Source organism: Myripristis murdjan, chromosome 22 (assembly GCF_902150065.1).
Source record: "Myripristis murdjan chromosome 22, fMyrMur1.1, whole genome shotgun sequence".
NCBI classification, from domain to species: Eukaryota; Metazoa; Chordata; class Actinopteri; order Holocentriformes; family Holocentridae; genus Myripristis; species Myripristis murdjan.
The window spans coordinates 24,936,999-24,952,323 of record NC_044001.1 but is presented as its reverse complement, the minus strand read 5'-3'; the positions used below and the strand labels follow the sequence as shown (position 1 = coordinate 24,952,323).

The 15,325-nt window shown below is 42.2% G+C and overlaps 1 protein-coding gene across 1 annotated transcript; it reads left to right on the top strand.

The window, feature by feature from the left end:
* The first annotated feature begins 380 nt into the window (after positions 1-380).
* nfkbiab (nuclear factor of kappa light polypeptide gene enhancer in B-cells inhibitor, alpha b) lies at positions 381-13,880 on the top strand. The gene is made up of 7 exons (XM_030044415.1): positions 381-386; positions 8,483-8,781; positions 10,490-10,595; positions 10,703-10,913; positions 11,776-11,864; positions 12,398-12,658; positions 13,255-13,880. The coding sequence occupies exons 2-7, from the start codon at positions 8,528-8,530 to the stop codon at positions 13,288-13,290; spliced, it is 957 nt and encodes a 318-aa protein (XP_029900275.1). The 5' UTR covers positions 381-386; positions 8,483-8,527; the 3' UTR covers positions 13,291-13,880.
* The last annotated feature ends 1,445 nt before the right edge of the window (positions 13,881-15,325 follow it).

Sequence of the window (15,325 nt, the reverse complement as noted above, 5' to 3'; positions counted from 1 at the left end):
GTGGCAGATAAGAGATCGGAGGGAGCATCATCCATCCATCCATCCATCCTCTCCCCCGGGGCAGCCAGCCCCCTCCAAGCGGGCCAAGTGCTCTATAGCTCGGCCAGCCGGCTCGGGCCAGCCCGGCGTAGCTCCCTGGAAATCAGTCAAGGCGGATGGAGCGTGAGAACGGGCTTCAGGGTCGGGATGCTGGCTTGACGAGAGCCGCCTAGGGAATTGAAATGAGAATAGAAATGAGATGGGTGGAGGAGAAGAGGGGGGTCCCACACTAAAAAACTAATTAACAACAAAGCTTCCCGGACCTCCAGTTTGGGCGTTTTTACTGTATCAGCCATTCCCACGTACAGCAAACATTTGTTGACCCGCGGGACTCGGTTTGCTCTTCCGTCTAATACATTTTTCCGGCCTCACATACATCTTTACAACATGAACCTTAAACATTAAACCGATGCAAGGTAAACGAGAATCTTTTAAGGATCAGATATTAACCGAGGACCCCCAGCTGTCATCACAGCGTCTCCATCTTTTCATTTAGATACACATAATCGCTGCCTGTAATTTCAACTTTATCAGTGTTTGAGACATTCGTTTTTTCCATGGTCCATCTGTCTCCGGTCACTTATCCTGCAGATTTGACTTTCAATTTTAAATCTGCCCTGGATTCAGCCAGCAGTTATAATTTGTACAATATTCTTGATGTGAGGATGTCTAAGAAGGAATTTTGAAGCAGAAGCATAAATTTGAATGAACTGATGCACATCATATATATTGTATATACATAACAATATAATCCGAAAGAAATCACATATTAAGCACATAGTAAGAGGAAATGGACACATCTTCTCTCATCTCTTACACAAAGCTGCATCATGAGGCACAAAAATGGAGCTCCAATTTACCATAACCTTGGATGGACACAAGGCAGTTTATCAGTAGTTTTAAAAGTGGGTTCTTTTTTTTTTTTTTTTTTTTTTTTTAGACTGCCATTAGTAAATCTTCTGTAAAATGGATCCCTGGAGTCAGGGGAGGTCGTGGGCTGGAGGACATGAGCTGTGTGTGTCTTCAGTTTGTAGCCCATCAGTGGGCAGTGAGGTGGGATAATCCTCCAGACTGCTGAAAATGACTCTATTGATCTCTGCCTCTCAGTCACCAGGTTTTAAGTATTAAACTATATTACAGAACTGAGCTGTCTAGCTGCCTGCCTGTCTGCCTGTCTGTCTGTGTGTCTCTTTGCATGAATGAACTCTTGAGCAGGGCTATTGGAAGTATGCTTGTATTTGAGTGACGTGTGTCTGTATTTCTATACTGAAGACCAAATGAAAGTCTGCCAAGGTGAGCACACGTTGCTGCGTCCTAAAAAAAAAAAAAAAAAAAAAAAAAAAAACTGTTTTACACATGAACGTCTTAGGTTATGCTGGTGTCTATTTTCAAACCTCGCTGAACAGATTATTTGACCAGTGACCCAGTCGAGCCACACTGGTTTCTTTATTCTGACTGTAAATAAAGTTAGAAAATTATAAGGTTGTTTGTTTTACTATAGATCCATATAGAGCCAATAATCCTAAGTGAGGCACCCCTGAAGAACCTCTGGTCCAAGCAGGAGTTGAGGCACACAGCCTCATAATAATATAAGAACAACAACACCAATAATAACGATAACAGCAACAACAGCGATGATAATAATAATAAACCTTACCATGATTATGATTACGACAATGATGATTATTATTAGTAGGAGGGTGGTAGTGGTATTAAATTACCACACGACCATCAGTTAGTAATTAATTAGTAATCAGTAGAACCCAGATTTTGTTCCTCCATGAAAGTGAGTTGTAAATTGTAAAAGTGAATTAATTGAACAGCTCAAACTTATTTCTCTGATTATGAGACATGCAGTTCCGCGAGGCATGGCACCGTGTTTTGGTCCTCTATCTAAAACATATATAATATACAAAGGCTGGTAGCCAGTGACTCGGTATCTCTTTTTTTTCTCCTGTCAATCTTTCTTTATTTTCACGTCGACCGTCCCAATCAATTAGTTGGTCGTCTGCCGCCACCTAGCGGATCAAAGTGGTAGTTATTCTTAGGCCCCAGAGATTCATACACTGTTTATCCCGTTGTTCTGTCTGTTTGAGCCCTTTCCGGATTCTCTGTGGAGACTCACATTCTCAAACGAAAATTTCACATGATGCAAACTGAGATTAGACCTTTTTAAATTTCTGATCCAATAACACAGCATATTCTGATTTGAAATCCACAGTATTTGTATTGTATTGTATCTGTGTTCAAGCTCAGGACCTAACAGTCCCAAGGTAGGAAAAACATTACATAACTCACTGCAGTACAAAATATATGAAACATGCTGTATCAAGTATAAATAATATATATCAAAATGGACTTGAGAAATTAGACTAAAAGTGCAAAAGTGTTTGGGACTAAATTCTGAAACAGTATACCTTAATTTTGTCACTGCACAGTATTTGCCCAAAAAAAAAAAAAAAAAAAAGTCTGTTATATGAATCAACATCTCTCTCTCTCTCTCTCTCTCTCTCTCTCTCTCTCTCTGAGTAAGTGCAGCAGCCCTCTTACGCCCCCTGCTGACAGAGGTCTGACCTACACAGCACACACACACACACACACACACACACACACACACACACACACACACACACACACACACACACACACACACACACACACACAGCACATTTTGCTTTTTACTGTCCTGTGCTTGTGGACAGCCTGGATGTCTCTGTCTGGTTTTGGTACTTGTCCACCTGTAACCACTACTCCTACAGCCCACTGAGGGCATGTTTGGATGTCTGTGCATCCCGAGGGAGGCTTGCTGTGCAGACCTGTCTCACACTGTTGGGTTCTCTCCTTAGATCTCCAAGAAAATGGTTCACCCTGATTGTCTCTGCTTGGTGTTTTGGGGTTGGCAGAGTCATCCTCATGTCAAAGTTACATGACCAGCAATCTTCCAAGTTCCAAGTAACCACTGGGGCGAAGGCAGGGAAACACTCGGGACAGGGCACCAGTCCATCGCATGGTGCACACACAGACAAACACACTCACATTTACACCTGCAGGAAGAGTAGAGTCTCCAGTTCAGCTGACCTGCATGTCCTCACCTATCTGTCTTTGTGAAATGTACAGAATCTAAATCATATTTGGTAGCAGAAATTTCTGATTTGATAACACTGGTTTTTGAAATCGTCCCACTTTAAAAAAAAAAAAAAAAATGCAAAGACTGGTAAAACATTGTGGGATCACGAAGTTTATTGTAAGTGCACCACCTCCCCTCTTCTTTAGTTGGTGAATGGTAAGGTTAACCCCTGTGCAGGCTGTGATAATGAAAGCCTGTCAAAACAGTCCTAACTGTTTTGTGCCTTATTTTGCACTGTTTTGTGTTCATGGATTGATGTTTACATCTGCTCTAGTGTAACGATCACATAACTGTTTGAACCTTCTCAAACCTGAATGCATTGTCAGAGCACAAGATTCAATGTGTTTCTGTTAAAATATTAAATACTATTTCTTTTAGACATTGCTACTTTGCCATGTGAAGATGCAATTCTTTTGTTGGAAAGCACAGGCTCAAGTACAAGCTACAAACAATTAAAAAAAAGATCCTTTTTTAAACAAAAGTTAAAGAAAATTAAAAGGATTTTAAAGGATATTTACAAATCTGAAAATAAAATATCTTTTTTTAAAAATTAAAAAAAAAAATGCTACAAATCTGTGCTCTCTGACAAAAAAAATGCATTTCCACAGTGAAAAATAATTATTCTTAAACATGTTTCCATGAAAAAAGGGATTTCATTTAGGTTTGAGAGCTTCAAAATCCATTCTTCATTACAAAAGTGGTGGGGTGGCTGGTGGTGGGGTATGAGGACAAGGTTATCCCAGGACCCCCACTGTGTAGAGCCGGCCATGCTCGCTCTAACACACGGCACCAGAGAGGAAACTGAAGCCCTAAGAATGGCAGCGTTGGTGCTTTACTGTACACATTTAACTTGACAGCACCACACACACAGGCAGAGCTATAACCAGATATAGCTCTGTTTCAGCCAGAAATGTATTCTGCTGTGGCTGGCATAGACATCAAGCAGCATTTACACCCACTGGCAATAAAACCTTTCCATTAAAAAAAAAAAAAAAAAAAAAAAAACCCAGAGGAAGTTCTTCTAGATGAAGCTGCAGCTCCTCCATATGTGTGCAAACTGGAAGAGGAAGCAGGAAACGGAGAAAAGAGGAAGCAGGTAACAGCATCAGCGAAAACACTGAAACCTCTCGTGAGCATATTTTGCGTCTTCATCACGCCTTCATGTTTTCCCAGTCATGCGTTCAGAATGCAATTTGATGAGTCAGTGCTCACTTTGACCCCCTAAAACCACACTGTATTTTACTCTGTGTATGACTGAGTGAGTCGGCAGTTCAGGGTGAGTCATTCTGTACTGTACATGTCCGCTCATGTCTGGAAAAGCAGATGAATTCCCACACATACCTAAATATATAGAAGCATATATCTATCTATCTATCTATCTATCTATCTATCCACACACACACACACACATACACACAGCCCCGATTATACTGTATTATTTAACAAGGCCACCATAATCTTCTTTTTATTGTTATATTCTAGATGACACTCAGTCAAAGTGCTGTTGAGTTAATGAAAGCTTCACTTTTACACAACCCTGATACCTCAGTGATGGAGCCTGGCCTTTTAAGTGGGCTTGTTGTTTTCATATCTGTGAAAATAACATGGGCAATGTAAGCCTTAAATGTTTATTGGAAGACGAAGCTCTTTGAAATTATGTGGTAATACGAGCAAAACTACCCTCACCCTTTTTAATGTATGGATATTTATTTCAACCTAATTTGTAAGAGCATAGCATCGGTTTTGTTTTGTTTTTTATTTTGTTCAGTTTTCTATCCCAAATTCCTGAGTCAATATAACCCAAAACACATAGTTGATGATCTATCCTCAAAAGAACTGTGTATGTAAAGGACATGAAGTGACTCTGAGCATTTATGGTAGACCATACTGTGGTTTTCATTCCTGCTATATGCAGACAGTCTTTTAAAAGCAAATGTTCATGTTTTTCAACGGGTGTATCTCTCAGTTTGGACCTTTATTTAGCTTATGAGACTATGAGCTGCTGGTCAAACGCCATCTTAAAGTTAAAATGGTTTTGGTTCGGTGAATCCAGGGCGGGTCACCTTGACGATGTTTCTGTTATTGGAGCGAGCGAGGCCAAACTGGATCCCAGCAGCTGGCAGTGTTATCTTAGTATGTCAATGTTATTTCAGTGCGTACAGTCCTGCTCTTCCTTTTCCACTGTGCGGCCGCTGTGTTTTCAGCAGCTCTTTCAGGAACATTCACTGAGAGAATGTAAACATGGAGGTGACAGATGACACTGGCAGCAGCTTCTCAGTGCAGCCACTTCAAAGTTTCAAGGCAAGATCTTTCACACCCTGATAATCTTCTCTTTTAAGTCCTGCATTGGTGTTTTATTTGTAATAGATAGCAAAGTGCTCATGTCCAAGTGATGTTTAATATGGCTTTAATGTGATTAACTCCCTAGCTTTCCAATCAGGATACACTCCACATTTAAGTGGGTAATCTGGGGGAATCCTGGTGACTCACGCTACATTTTGACAGGCCCAGAAAATTTGATTCTTCGCATTTTCTTGCCCAGATTTGAATTTGTCATGGCTGCACTGAGCAGGGCGACAGGCCATGAACAAAAATCCAGGATCATGCTATGTAAACGATTCCTTTCTATCCTCGGCCGCTATCAAAATGCTTCTGGAAACCATCTATTACATTTATCAAATAATTGCAATGTGGGTTTGGCTCCGTGACCTTTATCGCATGCCATTCCTCCCCGCTGCGCGCTATCCAGTAAAAGCACACATCACATAAAGAACATCTATAAAAAGTCTATAAATTTAGAGGGAGGGTGATCTCATTATAAGCTTTAAATTTACCCGAGCAGAGAAGCATTGATGTTACGCAGAGATTTTGGTTTAACTGGAGCGGAGCGGAAAACCAATAAATAAAATCTTTCCATTGCCATAAATGAGGGTGGATTTCCTAATCTGCTTAAAAATATTCAGTTCCCTTTGTGTGAATACGGCTCTGTATGAACGCATGTGTGTATAGCTGCTTTTGTTTTCTCCTTTTGCTTCTCCAGCTGTAGTGAACGCTGCCTTTCTTTCGGTCTGTGTGCATTCCTGTCCTCCATTCATTTGCCTTATTATTGTTCAAACAGAGGCCTTGTTTTCACAGGGCCTCAACAAGTGATAGCATCAGGGTGTTTGTGATAAGGTGCATACTCTGTACCTACAATGTTTGGTGGATATGAATGTGCCTCATGTTTTATATCATCCTCCTAATCTTCACTAACTGATAAGAATGCAGTGTTACATAAAACAAAATATTGCAGTTGTTGCAGTGATTTAACTGTGTTTCAGCAGCAGATGAAGCACTTGAATCTTCTCAACATATGCACATTATGCACAGCAGAGAGAGCTTTCTCCTCTCAAGCCACAACATTCAGAAAATAGCAGCATACTTGGCTGGATCTGGGTGTGTGTGTGTGAGAGAGAGAGAGAGAGAGTGTGTGTGTGTGTGTATGCGCGTGTGCCTTTTCCTAACCAAAATCCTTCTGTGCTTGCTGAGCGGTCGCAAACGTGACAGTGCAAATGCACCGAGGGAGAAGTGTGGGTTTCCCAGTCTAACTGGTCACATGGAAGGAACAATGGGAGGTAAAACAACACTGGAGTTTCCCCCGGGCCTCCAGAACATCATGCTCAAGTCGATGTTTGTTTTTTTAAAGGCATAGGTCAGGGCTTTAAAATGTCTCTCTGATTTATCGCGGACTTGGTGTTCTGCCATCGCGTCCGAAAAAAGATATTGCATCAGGGTTTTTGATACTTGGGTTTTGGAAAGAGGAGTTGGTGGAGGTTTATTAGAGTCAGTCCGTCCGCAGAGGGGAGTTGAAGCAATTCCTCTGTGAGAGTCTTTCTCTGTGGTTAGGTGTGACATTTTTAGAATGTAACTCATCTGATTTGACTATGCATCAGCACAGTCAATGCACACTAACAACTTCTGGCCTCTGATAATGTTGTTGTTTTTTTGACATCTGGGATAATGGTCTAGAATGTCTGAACGTGCATTAACTATATTACATTTCCATTTAGATTTCTGTACCTGGTGTGCCTTTCTTATAGCTCTCAGCCTGAGACATTACCTCAGCCATGGACTGCGTTCACTGCTGACATCCAGACTTTTTTTTTTTTCCTTACTTGCTTTATTAATAATTGCAAACAGGCAAAATGAGTTAGCTGCTTCATGCAGTTATGATTTTCCCATATGGAAAGCAAACATGAGTGGCATTACTATTTATTACAGGGCCATCTTAGTAACTTCTCCAATATAAATCAGGAATACTGTAAATATGATATCAAAGTGACATGTCCCTTTAAGAACAAACACATTATCTTGTATCTTGCCTGTATGGTTCTGTAATTCTCAGGGAAACTCCAGAGCAGGACAGTTTTTTTTTTCTTCTTTTATTATTATATTGCTATCAAACATTAATCAAGGAACTATAGTGCAATCGTCTTTTCTGATTCTGTGGCAAGTTTTGGAGGAAAGTCCTGTGCATTCTGCAGCCCTGCCCCCCTCCTCCATGTCTGTCTACCCACTCAAATGCTGATGGGCTGTGAAACAACAGTTGCATATGTTCACCTTTGTGCAGTACATTATGAAACAAGAACACAAGCTTATTCAGTTTCACTTTAGTTTATTTAATCAAGGGACAATGCATATTAATAAAACAAAAACAATTGTAAATATGCCAGAGTTATTATGATGATTCTTAATATTTTAGGAATTGTATGTACCCCTTATTTAAGTAAAAGTATTACTTTCATAATGGAGGACAGGTCCACCAACTGTGCATTTAGCAATATAGGGAGAAGTAATTAAAATGTGGAGGTATATATACGCTATATAATAATCTGGTTTAAGTATTTGATGCATTGAGCTCTGCGTGTTTGCCTCCTTTAAAGGCTTATTTTCAAGCTACTGCGTGTTTCAGATACAGAATAAAAAGAAGGAGAGATGCATTTTTGGAACAGACGCAGGAACCACAAGAAGGAAAAATGTATAAATCAAGTCCAAATACTTGATTGAAGAAAGATGTACTTGGTGTATGTATTGTTTCAATATAGCTCTTCACTAAATGTAGCCTGCAAAGTTACTTTGCGCCCCTGGTGCAAGTACATGCAGCCTGTCTGTGTGTATTTATACACGTCTCGGTAGAAATCCCCTCTTGGTGCCAGCAATCTGTATGCAGTGTTATTCTAAGTGACAGTTTGCTGGAAATCCCCCACCTAGTTGTGTTGCCCCGCCCCGCTGTAGCCACACAGAGGGCACTGACTGACTGCCTCAGAGCTCCGCGAGGATACAACCAAACGCACTTCGTCTTCACAGAGCAGACGCAGCGCCATGGACCTTCACCGGACCAGTATATTGAATCAAATGGATTACAGCGGCGATTCGAAAGAGGGCAAGCCGGCTCAGGCGACGGAAGAGCGGCTAGACAGCGGCTTGGACTCGCTGAAAGAGGAGGAATACCAGGCTGTGGCGGCCGAGCTGACTCGGCTCAAGGTGGACTGCCTGCCGCCGCAGCACCAACAGCAACCCGCTGCGACCGGAGAGCCGCAGGAATGGAAAACACAGATCACGGAGGACGGAGACACGTAGGTTTTTACAGGAATTGACCTTTAACATGGGATATTTATGCATTTAGGCGCCATAGTTACGCTTGTCGTGCCGCCTGACTAGGCCTAGCTTTGCTCTTGGAGGTAATTTGATCCCTTTCCTGTTGCGAATAATGTCTTCCTCTGCCTTGTCATTACAATGCACAGGCGCAGGCAGAGTTTAGGCTGAGTTTACGCATTAGGGCTTATTAAAGTATCGAGCTGCCTTGTTAACAATGCACAGAACGGGTGTCCAGTTTGATAATGAGTCTAGCTGTGGTCAGGCATTGCGGTTTTGGACGTAAACAAAAGGCTATTATCAGAAGGGAATCTACTATGGCCGCGGGTCAGACTCGGCTGCCTGGGAAAGTCCCAGGCGCGCCGCCAAGGAATCCGACCGATGCGCGCTCCCGTGAAACGAGAACACAGGGGGGAAGTAGAAAAAAGTACTCCAACTTTCCGCAGAAAGTTGTCTAAAACCCGTTTGGCTGCTCTGTGTTGCTGTGGTACAGCAGCCACCTAGAGACACGTTCAGTAAATCAAAATAACGGACTGTCTTCCTTCCGCCAAGTTGTATAGTTCCACGGAAAGCTCCACTCCTGCAGGTTATTTTCGGTCAGTGCATTAGCTAATGTTTATGTCCTGTTTTTATGGTTCAAGGTGCGCGCTGATTGGGCGTTTTTACGGCGTCTTTGAACTGGGCCAATCAGAACTCAGAACCTTTTTCATAAACAAGATGAAACTAGAGTAGTGGTTTAACCGTGAATAGTTGAAACAGTGTTTTAAAGGCACATAAGGCAGTGTTTTCCACTTTGGGCTGCTTAAATTACAGTGACCCCCTGGAGCACCTGGGGCCCTCAGGAGCTTCCAGAGGGTCACTGTGGTTTTATTCACAACCAATGACCCCATTTACAGAACTATTGTATTCATGAGTTACACTTGGACCAAAATTATTCAGACTTTCACCTGAGACTAAATGAGTTGTGATGAAAATGTTTCAGTATGAAAAAGCGGTATGAAAAACTTAAACTTTTGGGGTTTTCCCCCCACAATTCCCTTTTATGGACATCCAACTCCCATTGATTTCTAATGGAAATCCCAGTTTTTCTGGGGTTTCCCTTAAAACCTACTGCATTTTTGTGTTGTCCCTTTAAAAAATTACTCTCAGAAATTCTTTAATTTATTTCCCAACACTAACTTCTCTACATTAAATCTCTCTTGACCTGTTCCTAATTTAGTGTTTAATTATTTTGGATTCTATCAATCTCCAAATAGTGTTGCAGATACTAGGCCCAGTTACCTTGTAGAGCCCGTAAACACCAACACCAAAATACAAGGATACTAACCTGGTAGAGAACATGCCACATGTCCTTACCTCAGTGGCCTGGGTTTGAATTCATCCCCTCTCCCCTGCCATTCCTGTATCTCTCTAAAGCAGATATGCCACAAAAAAAAAAAAAAAAAAAGTATAATTCTATGTAATGCTGATGAAATCTTTATTACTTAAAGGCATTTGTATTTGACATTAGCAATTTGCTCAAAATGGCTATGATGCAAAATAATACTTTGGTCTTGTAGATTTCATAGACTTAGAAGAAGCCAGAGACAAAATTCATCAACATTTCCCTGGGGGCTAGTGTGAGTTTCAAAATCCTGATAGTGTATGTGAGGTCTAACATGTGCTCTACTGTCCTCTCCCTTTCTGCAGGCTCCTCCACCTGGCCATCATCCACGAGGCCAAGGACTGTATCAGCACCATGATCAATTTGTCCAGGAACACACACTTCCTCAACACACAGAATGACCAGAGACAGGTAGAGACAGTCTGATTATGTGGTGTATGTGGACTCCTCATGTGCTACACGTCTGTAATTAAAGACAATGAAAATGACTCACCTGGCTGCCTCTCCTCCACATGCAGACTCCCCTCCACCTAGCAGTAATAACAGACCAGCCGGACGTGTGTGAGCGCCTGCTGGTGGCCGGCTGCGACCCCACGCTGGTGGACGACAGCGGGGACACGCCTCTTCACATCGCCTGTCGCCGCGGTAACCTGGTCTGCTTCAGCACCATCACACAGAACTGTCAGTCGGAGCATTTAAACACCATCATGGCTGCCTGCAACTACCAGGGTAAGATCACAGAGTCTGCAATAGCTTTCATTGTTTTATAGCAGGTGTTTCCAGTTTCAATATAGTCCAAGCTGCAGCACTCAAACCATTGTGAAAAATTGATCTGTCTGTTCTTAGTTGTTTTTTCGGGGGGCGAAATATTATAATTTGAAACTGGTAGGCATAATTACAGTGTTTCTGCAGTGTGATCATATTTTCTGTAGCAGTGGTGGCCCACCGCTTCTGAATGGAAACAGAGGAGACACTGGCTTAACTAACTACCATTTAGCAGGAGGAATGACAGGCAGGAAGAGAGTCATTTCTGCTACACATTAACCTTAAGTACTATGGTTAGGAAGGAGGAAGTATTTAAATTTTTGGTGAGCAAGGGGAATGCCATAGCCATTCAAACGCCATACAATCACACCCCGACTAAAACCCTTCCATTACATGGCAGATAATGTTAGATGCTGAGCTGAAAGAGAGGCAGGCTGCTCCATTTTTAGATTCTTGCACACTTTGAGGCCTCTGGTATGGTGTTTTTGGCTGGTTTGAAAACCTTTTCTCAAGGGAGCTAGACTTTCAAAATAAATTTTCTCACGACTGAAACTGATTTTGGCAAAGCTGTTGGTGGAGCGGAAGTGGCTTTATTTGGTCTGTCTGTTTCCCAAAAAATCTACAGTGTTCAGCCTAAACATAGAGGGGATTTTTAGGCTGATTTAACCGCATGTTAGAACAAAAATATCTCATACAAAATCATCTATTTATCCAGTTAATAATTCACCTGCGACCCACCTTTGGATCTTGCACCAGGTCTTGGTGTAAATGACCTGTGCTGGTCTGTTGTCAGGTGTTGACCTGTTGTTCTTGTGTTTCCCTCCAGGTCAGAATTGCCTCCACCTGGCCTCAGTGCAGGGCTTCCTCTCACTGGTGGAGACCCTGGTCGCTCTAGGAGCTGACATCAACGCACAGGTACAGTATACATCACACACCATGTGTGTATGTGAATTCACAGCTAGTCACAAACAAAGCACACACAGCATATGATCAGCAACAAAACAGTGGCCAGTGTTTTATGTCAGCTTTCTTCAAGTTAAACCTGAGACGTTTTAAAAGCCTTTTTAACGGCAGTTAGACTGAAACAGAAGTTCAGTTTTGCTTCTGATAGTCACTGAAGGTGAAAATCACAGCGGGAAACCCGAGAAACCACAACATTTTCAGGATCTCTAAAAGTGAAAGTTAACCCTTAAGGGCTATATTTAATTATTTGTGAAGTCATGAATGTAGACAGCACATTTTTTGACTTACAGGACTGGCAGGCAATTTATATCTGAGATGTACTTATGTTATAGACGTGACGGGACAGAGAAGCTGTTTCCTATGTTTTCTGCTAGAAGCTGTATAGATAATGCGTGATATTAGTGATGCATCTTTCCATTGGACTTGTATGTGCAACAGTTTACCCCCTCGTGCTAACACAATGTGTTGTCCCCCCTGTCGTCCAGGAGCAGTGTAATGGTCGCAGTGCGCTACATTTGGCTGTAGACCAGCAGAACCTGTCGCTGGTCAAACTGCTGCTGAAGGGCGGCGCCAACCCCAACCACCTGACCTACGGCGGCCATTCCCCATTCCACCTCACCTACGGTCGCGAAGACGATGACATCAGGAAAGAGCTCTACCCACTGACCAGTCCTGCCCTGAGGGAGCTGCCCGACAGCGAATCAGAAGACAGTGAGGAAGAGGAGGATGAGCAGTCTGATGAGGAGGTGTGTGTCTTAAACTTGCCGCGGCTCCACTGTTCATTCACACAGGCTGAACATTAAGATAAACATCAGTGCAGGCATTAAATGTTTATGCCTGCGAGGCTGCAGTGCCAACTGCTCGCGTCAGCAGTGGAAATTCCCCCAAATACAACTGGTGGACAGGATCAAAAGCGTTTTCCGCAAGTCGGTCTTCTTCCCTGCCTCCTGGGCTTAACTCAGTAATGATAAAATTCCAGAGCAAGCCCTGATATTCATTAACTATACAAAATGAGTCATATGTACACAGTAGTGTTCAAATGATGGTGGTGCAGTGTTTTCCCCGAAGTTTTATTCTCGTCAGGATGGAAAAGCCCTTGAAACAGCGTTTAGTCACGAGACACCAGAACTTTCCATTAAACACTGTACTTTTTACACACTGACACCTGAGACTTTTGAGTGAAGTACGCCCACACTACACCGGAATGATTCCTCTGACCGGGCCATTTGTTGGCAAACCGGTGTAACAATAGACATTAAAGAGCTGGTGTTAGTGTGTAATTCCATTTCCGTAACAGTTTGCACACTCCTTAACCTCTCGCCTCTCCTTCATGCGTCTGCAGGTGGGATATGATGACATCCAGTGGAACGGACATTAACAGGAAGCAAAGGAAGTTGCAGAGGAGGGGGGCTGTGATGATGATGGCAACGGACAACAGAAACTGCCTCGGCATGTCCGTATTCTTCCTGCAATGAAGTCACAGGAGCCCAACAACGTACGGGTGACGCAGCACGAGCGTGTCGACGGACAAACAGGGGGACAGGTCGTAAGGATGGACAGACAGCTGCACGGTTGACTCAAACAAGCCAGAGACTGACAGCTGAATAAACCAATGAGACTGCTCCAGAGTGCCGGAAGCACACACAAACATGATCAGATGCTAAAAAAGAAAAAAGAAGAAAAAAAAATCCAAATTATGATGGGATGGGGGTCTCTTATTGCTGTATGATAGAGGATCGCTTGTATTCTATGGACACTGCAAAAGAAAAAAAAACCTCACAAAACATCCATCCACACAGTTGTACCTGCAACATGTATGTTGTATGATATTGTAAATGCTGTGTATACAAAGATGTATTTTTTATGGAAGCTGTGAATGTGTACAGTTGAGCGGGTTGTAAATGTCAAGACAGCAAACAGTGCAGCACACTCCATTTAAATTAAAAAAAAAACTTATATTTAACTCCATGTTAACCTCTCCTGTGTGCATTATATACCAAAGGGGTTTCAGTGGCTGGGTTGGTTCACAGCTTTAGAGTGCAGGAAGATTACAATAGTGTTGTGGAAATAAAGATGATGATTTTTTTTTTTTAAGTAGAAAAAATACATTTGGTCCTAAAACAAGTCTGGATGGGAACAACTGCCCTATGCATCAACAAAAATCCATGTTCATCAGTCATAAGGATTTGGTTATGGTATATGCTGAATTAAAAACAATTCATAGTGACAGAGTGTAAAAGCCTTACAGGATCTACCAGACGACTAACATACCAGTGGGCCCAAGGCTGTAATTACCCAGCATTGGAAAATTTAACTTTCAGCCGGGTGCTCTTTCCTCAGCTGTCAGTTCTTTATACTTATATGGCTGCTGCCGATGAAAGCATGACAGCTGAATTCTGTTTCTGACTAACGTCCTTCACATTCATACGACGCATGTCATGTAGGAAACTTGCTGTTAAAACGACAGCACATTTCTGCTGAATGAGGAAGTAGTGATCAATTCAGGCAGCCATTTAGTTCCTCATTCTGTAAAGAGATAAGGGAATGTGTGTGTGTGTGTGTGAACACTGATCACTGAGCAAACTAAATCAAAGACTGGCCAAGGGGGAAGCAACAGGAAATTCCCAGAACAGAGCAGTCAGCTGTTCCCGACAGCCCCGCTTCTCATCCCTCATCAAGGGAATCTCCATTGAGCAGCAGAATGCCTTAGTTATTATCCAACCAATCGACCCTACTGGATTCAAATTCAGTTCTATTATCTTATAAACCAGCTTTGCACTCCAAATGACTGAGATCATGTCGAGCAGCTCAAAGCATCTGCTTAACTCCCCACGTTTAAAGTCAAATGAGCAAATTTTAAAGATCTTTTTAATGCCGGAAAGAAATATAAGACTTATTTTGCAAAAACTAATGGGAATGCAAAACAAACAAAATCTCAGAGAATACAGCTAAATTAATGCAGAGCCTTTCTCAGGACCTGCAGGCTCCCCGATAGCCTTTAACGTGCAAGTCACATGCTGACGGGTTGTGTCCCTCAGAGCGAAGTGAAAATGTCTATATTTTGAGGTAACAAACATGATGCTTTCTCTCTTCATCTCTTCCTCCGTCAGCCTTCCTAAAACCAGTACAATAACAAGGATTGTACAAAATACTGTCTAATACATTTTAAATGTAAGCACCAAATGCTATTTTTAGCTTGTGCCAACAATCTTGTGGACAAACAATGAACTGAGGCTGTGTCCTGTTTACACATCCATGGAAATATCTGAACCGCAGAGGACTAAATAAAAAGATTTCTCATTTCACTGTGAATGGTTTTGGCTTGTCAGGCTGGAATCTGTATGGATAAATGAGCAGAGACAGTCAGTTTCAATGTTAGCATTTAAAAGTCCAACTAGACTGATCTTTAACCC

Excerpts from the sequence above, each read along its gene's own strand:
- nfkbiab (XM_030044415.1), top strand. The coding sequence starts at position 8,528 with ATGGACCTTCACCGGACCAGTATATTGAATCAAATGGATTACAGCGGC. Across the intron at positions 8,782-10,489 it reads ATCACGGAGGACGGAGACAC|GCTCCTCCACCTGGCCATCA; the intron begins GTAGGTTTTTAC and ends CCCTTTCTGCAG. Across the intron at positions 12,659-13,254 it reads ATGAGCAGTCTGATGAGGAG|GTGGGATATGATGACATCCA; the intron begins GTGTGTGTCTTA and ends ATGCGTCTGCAG.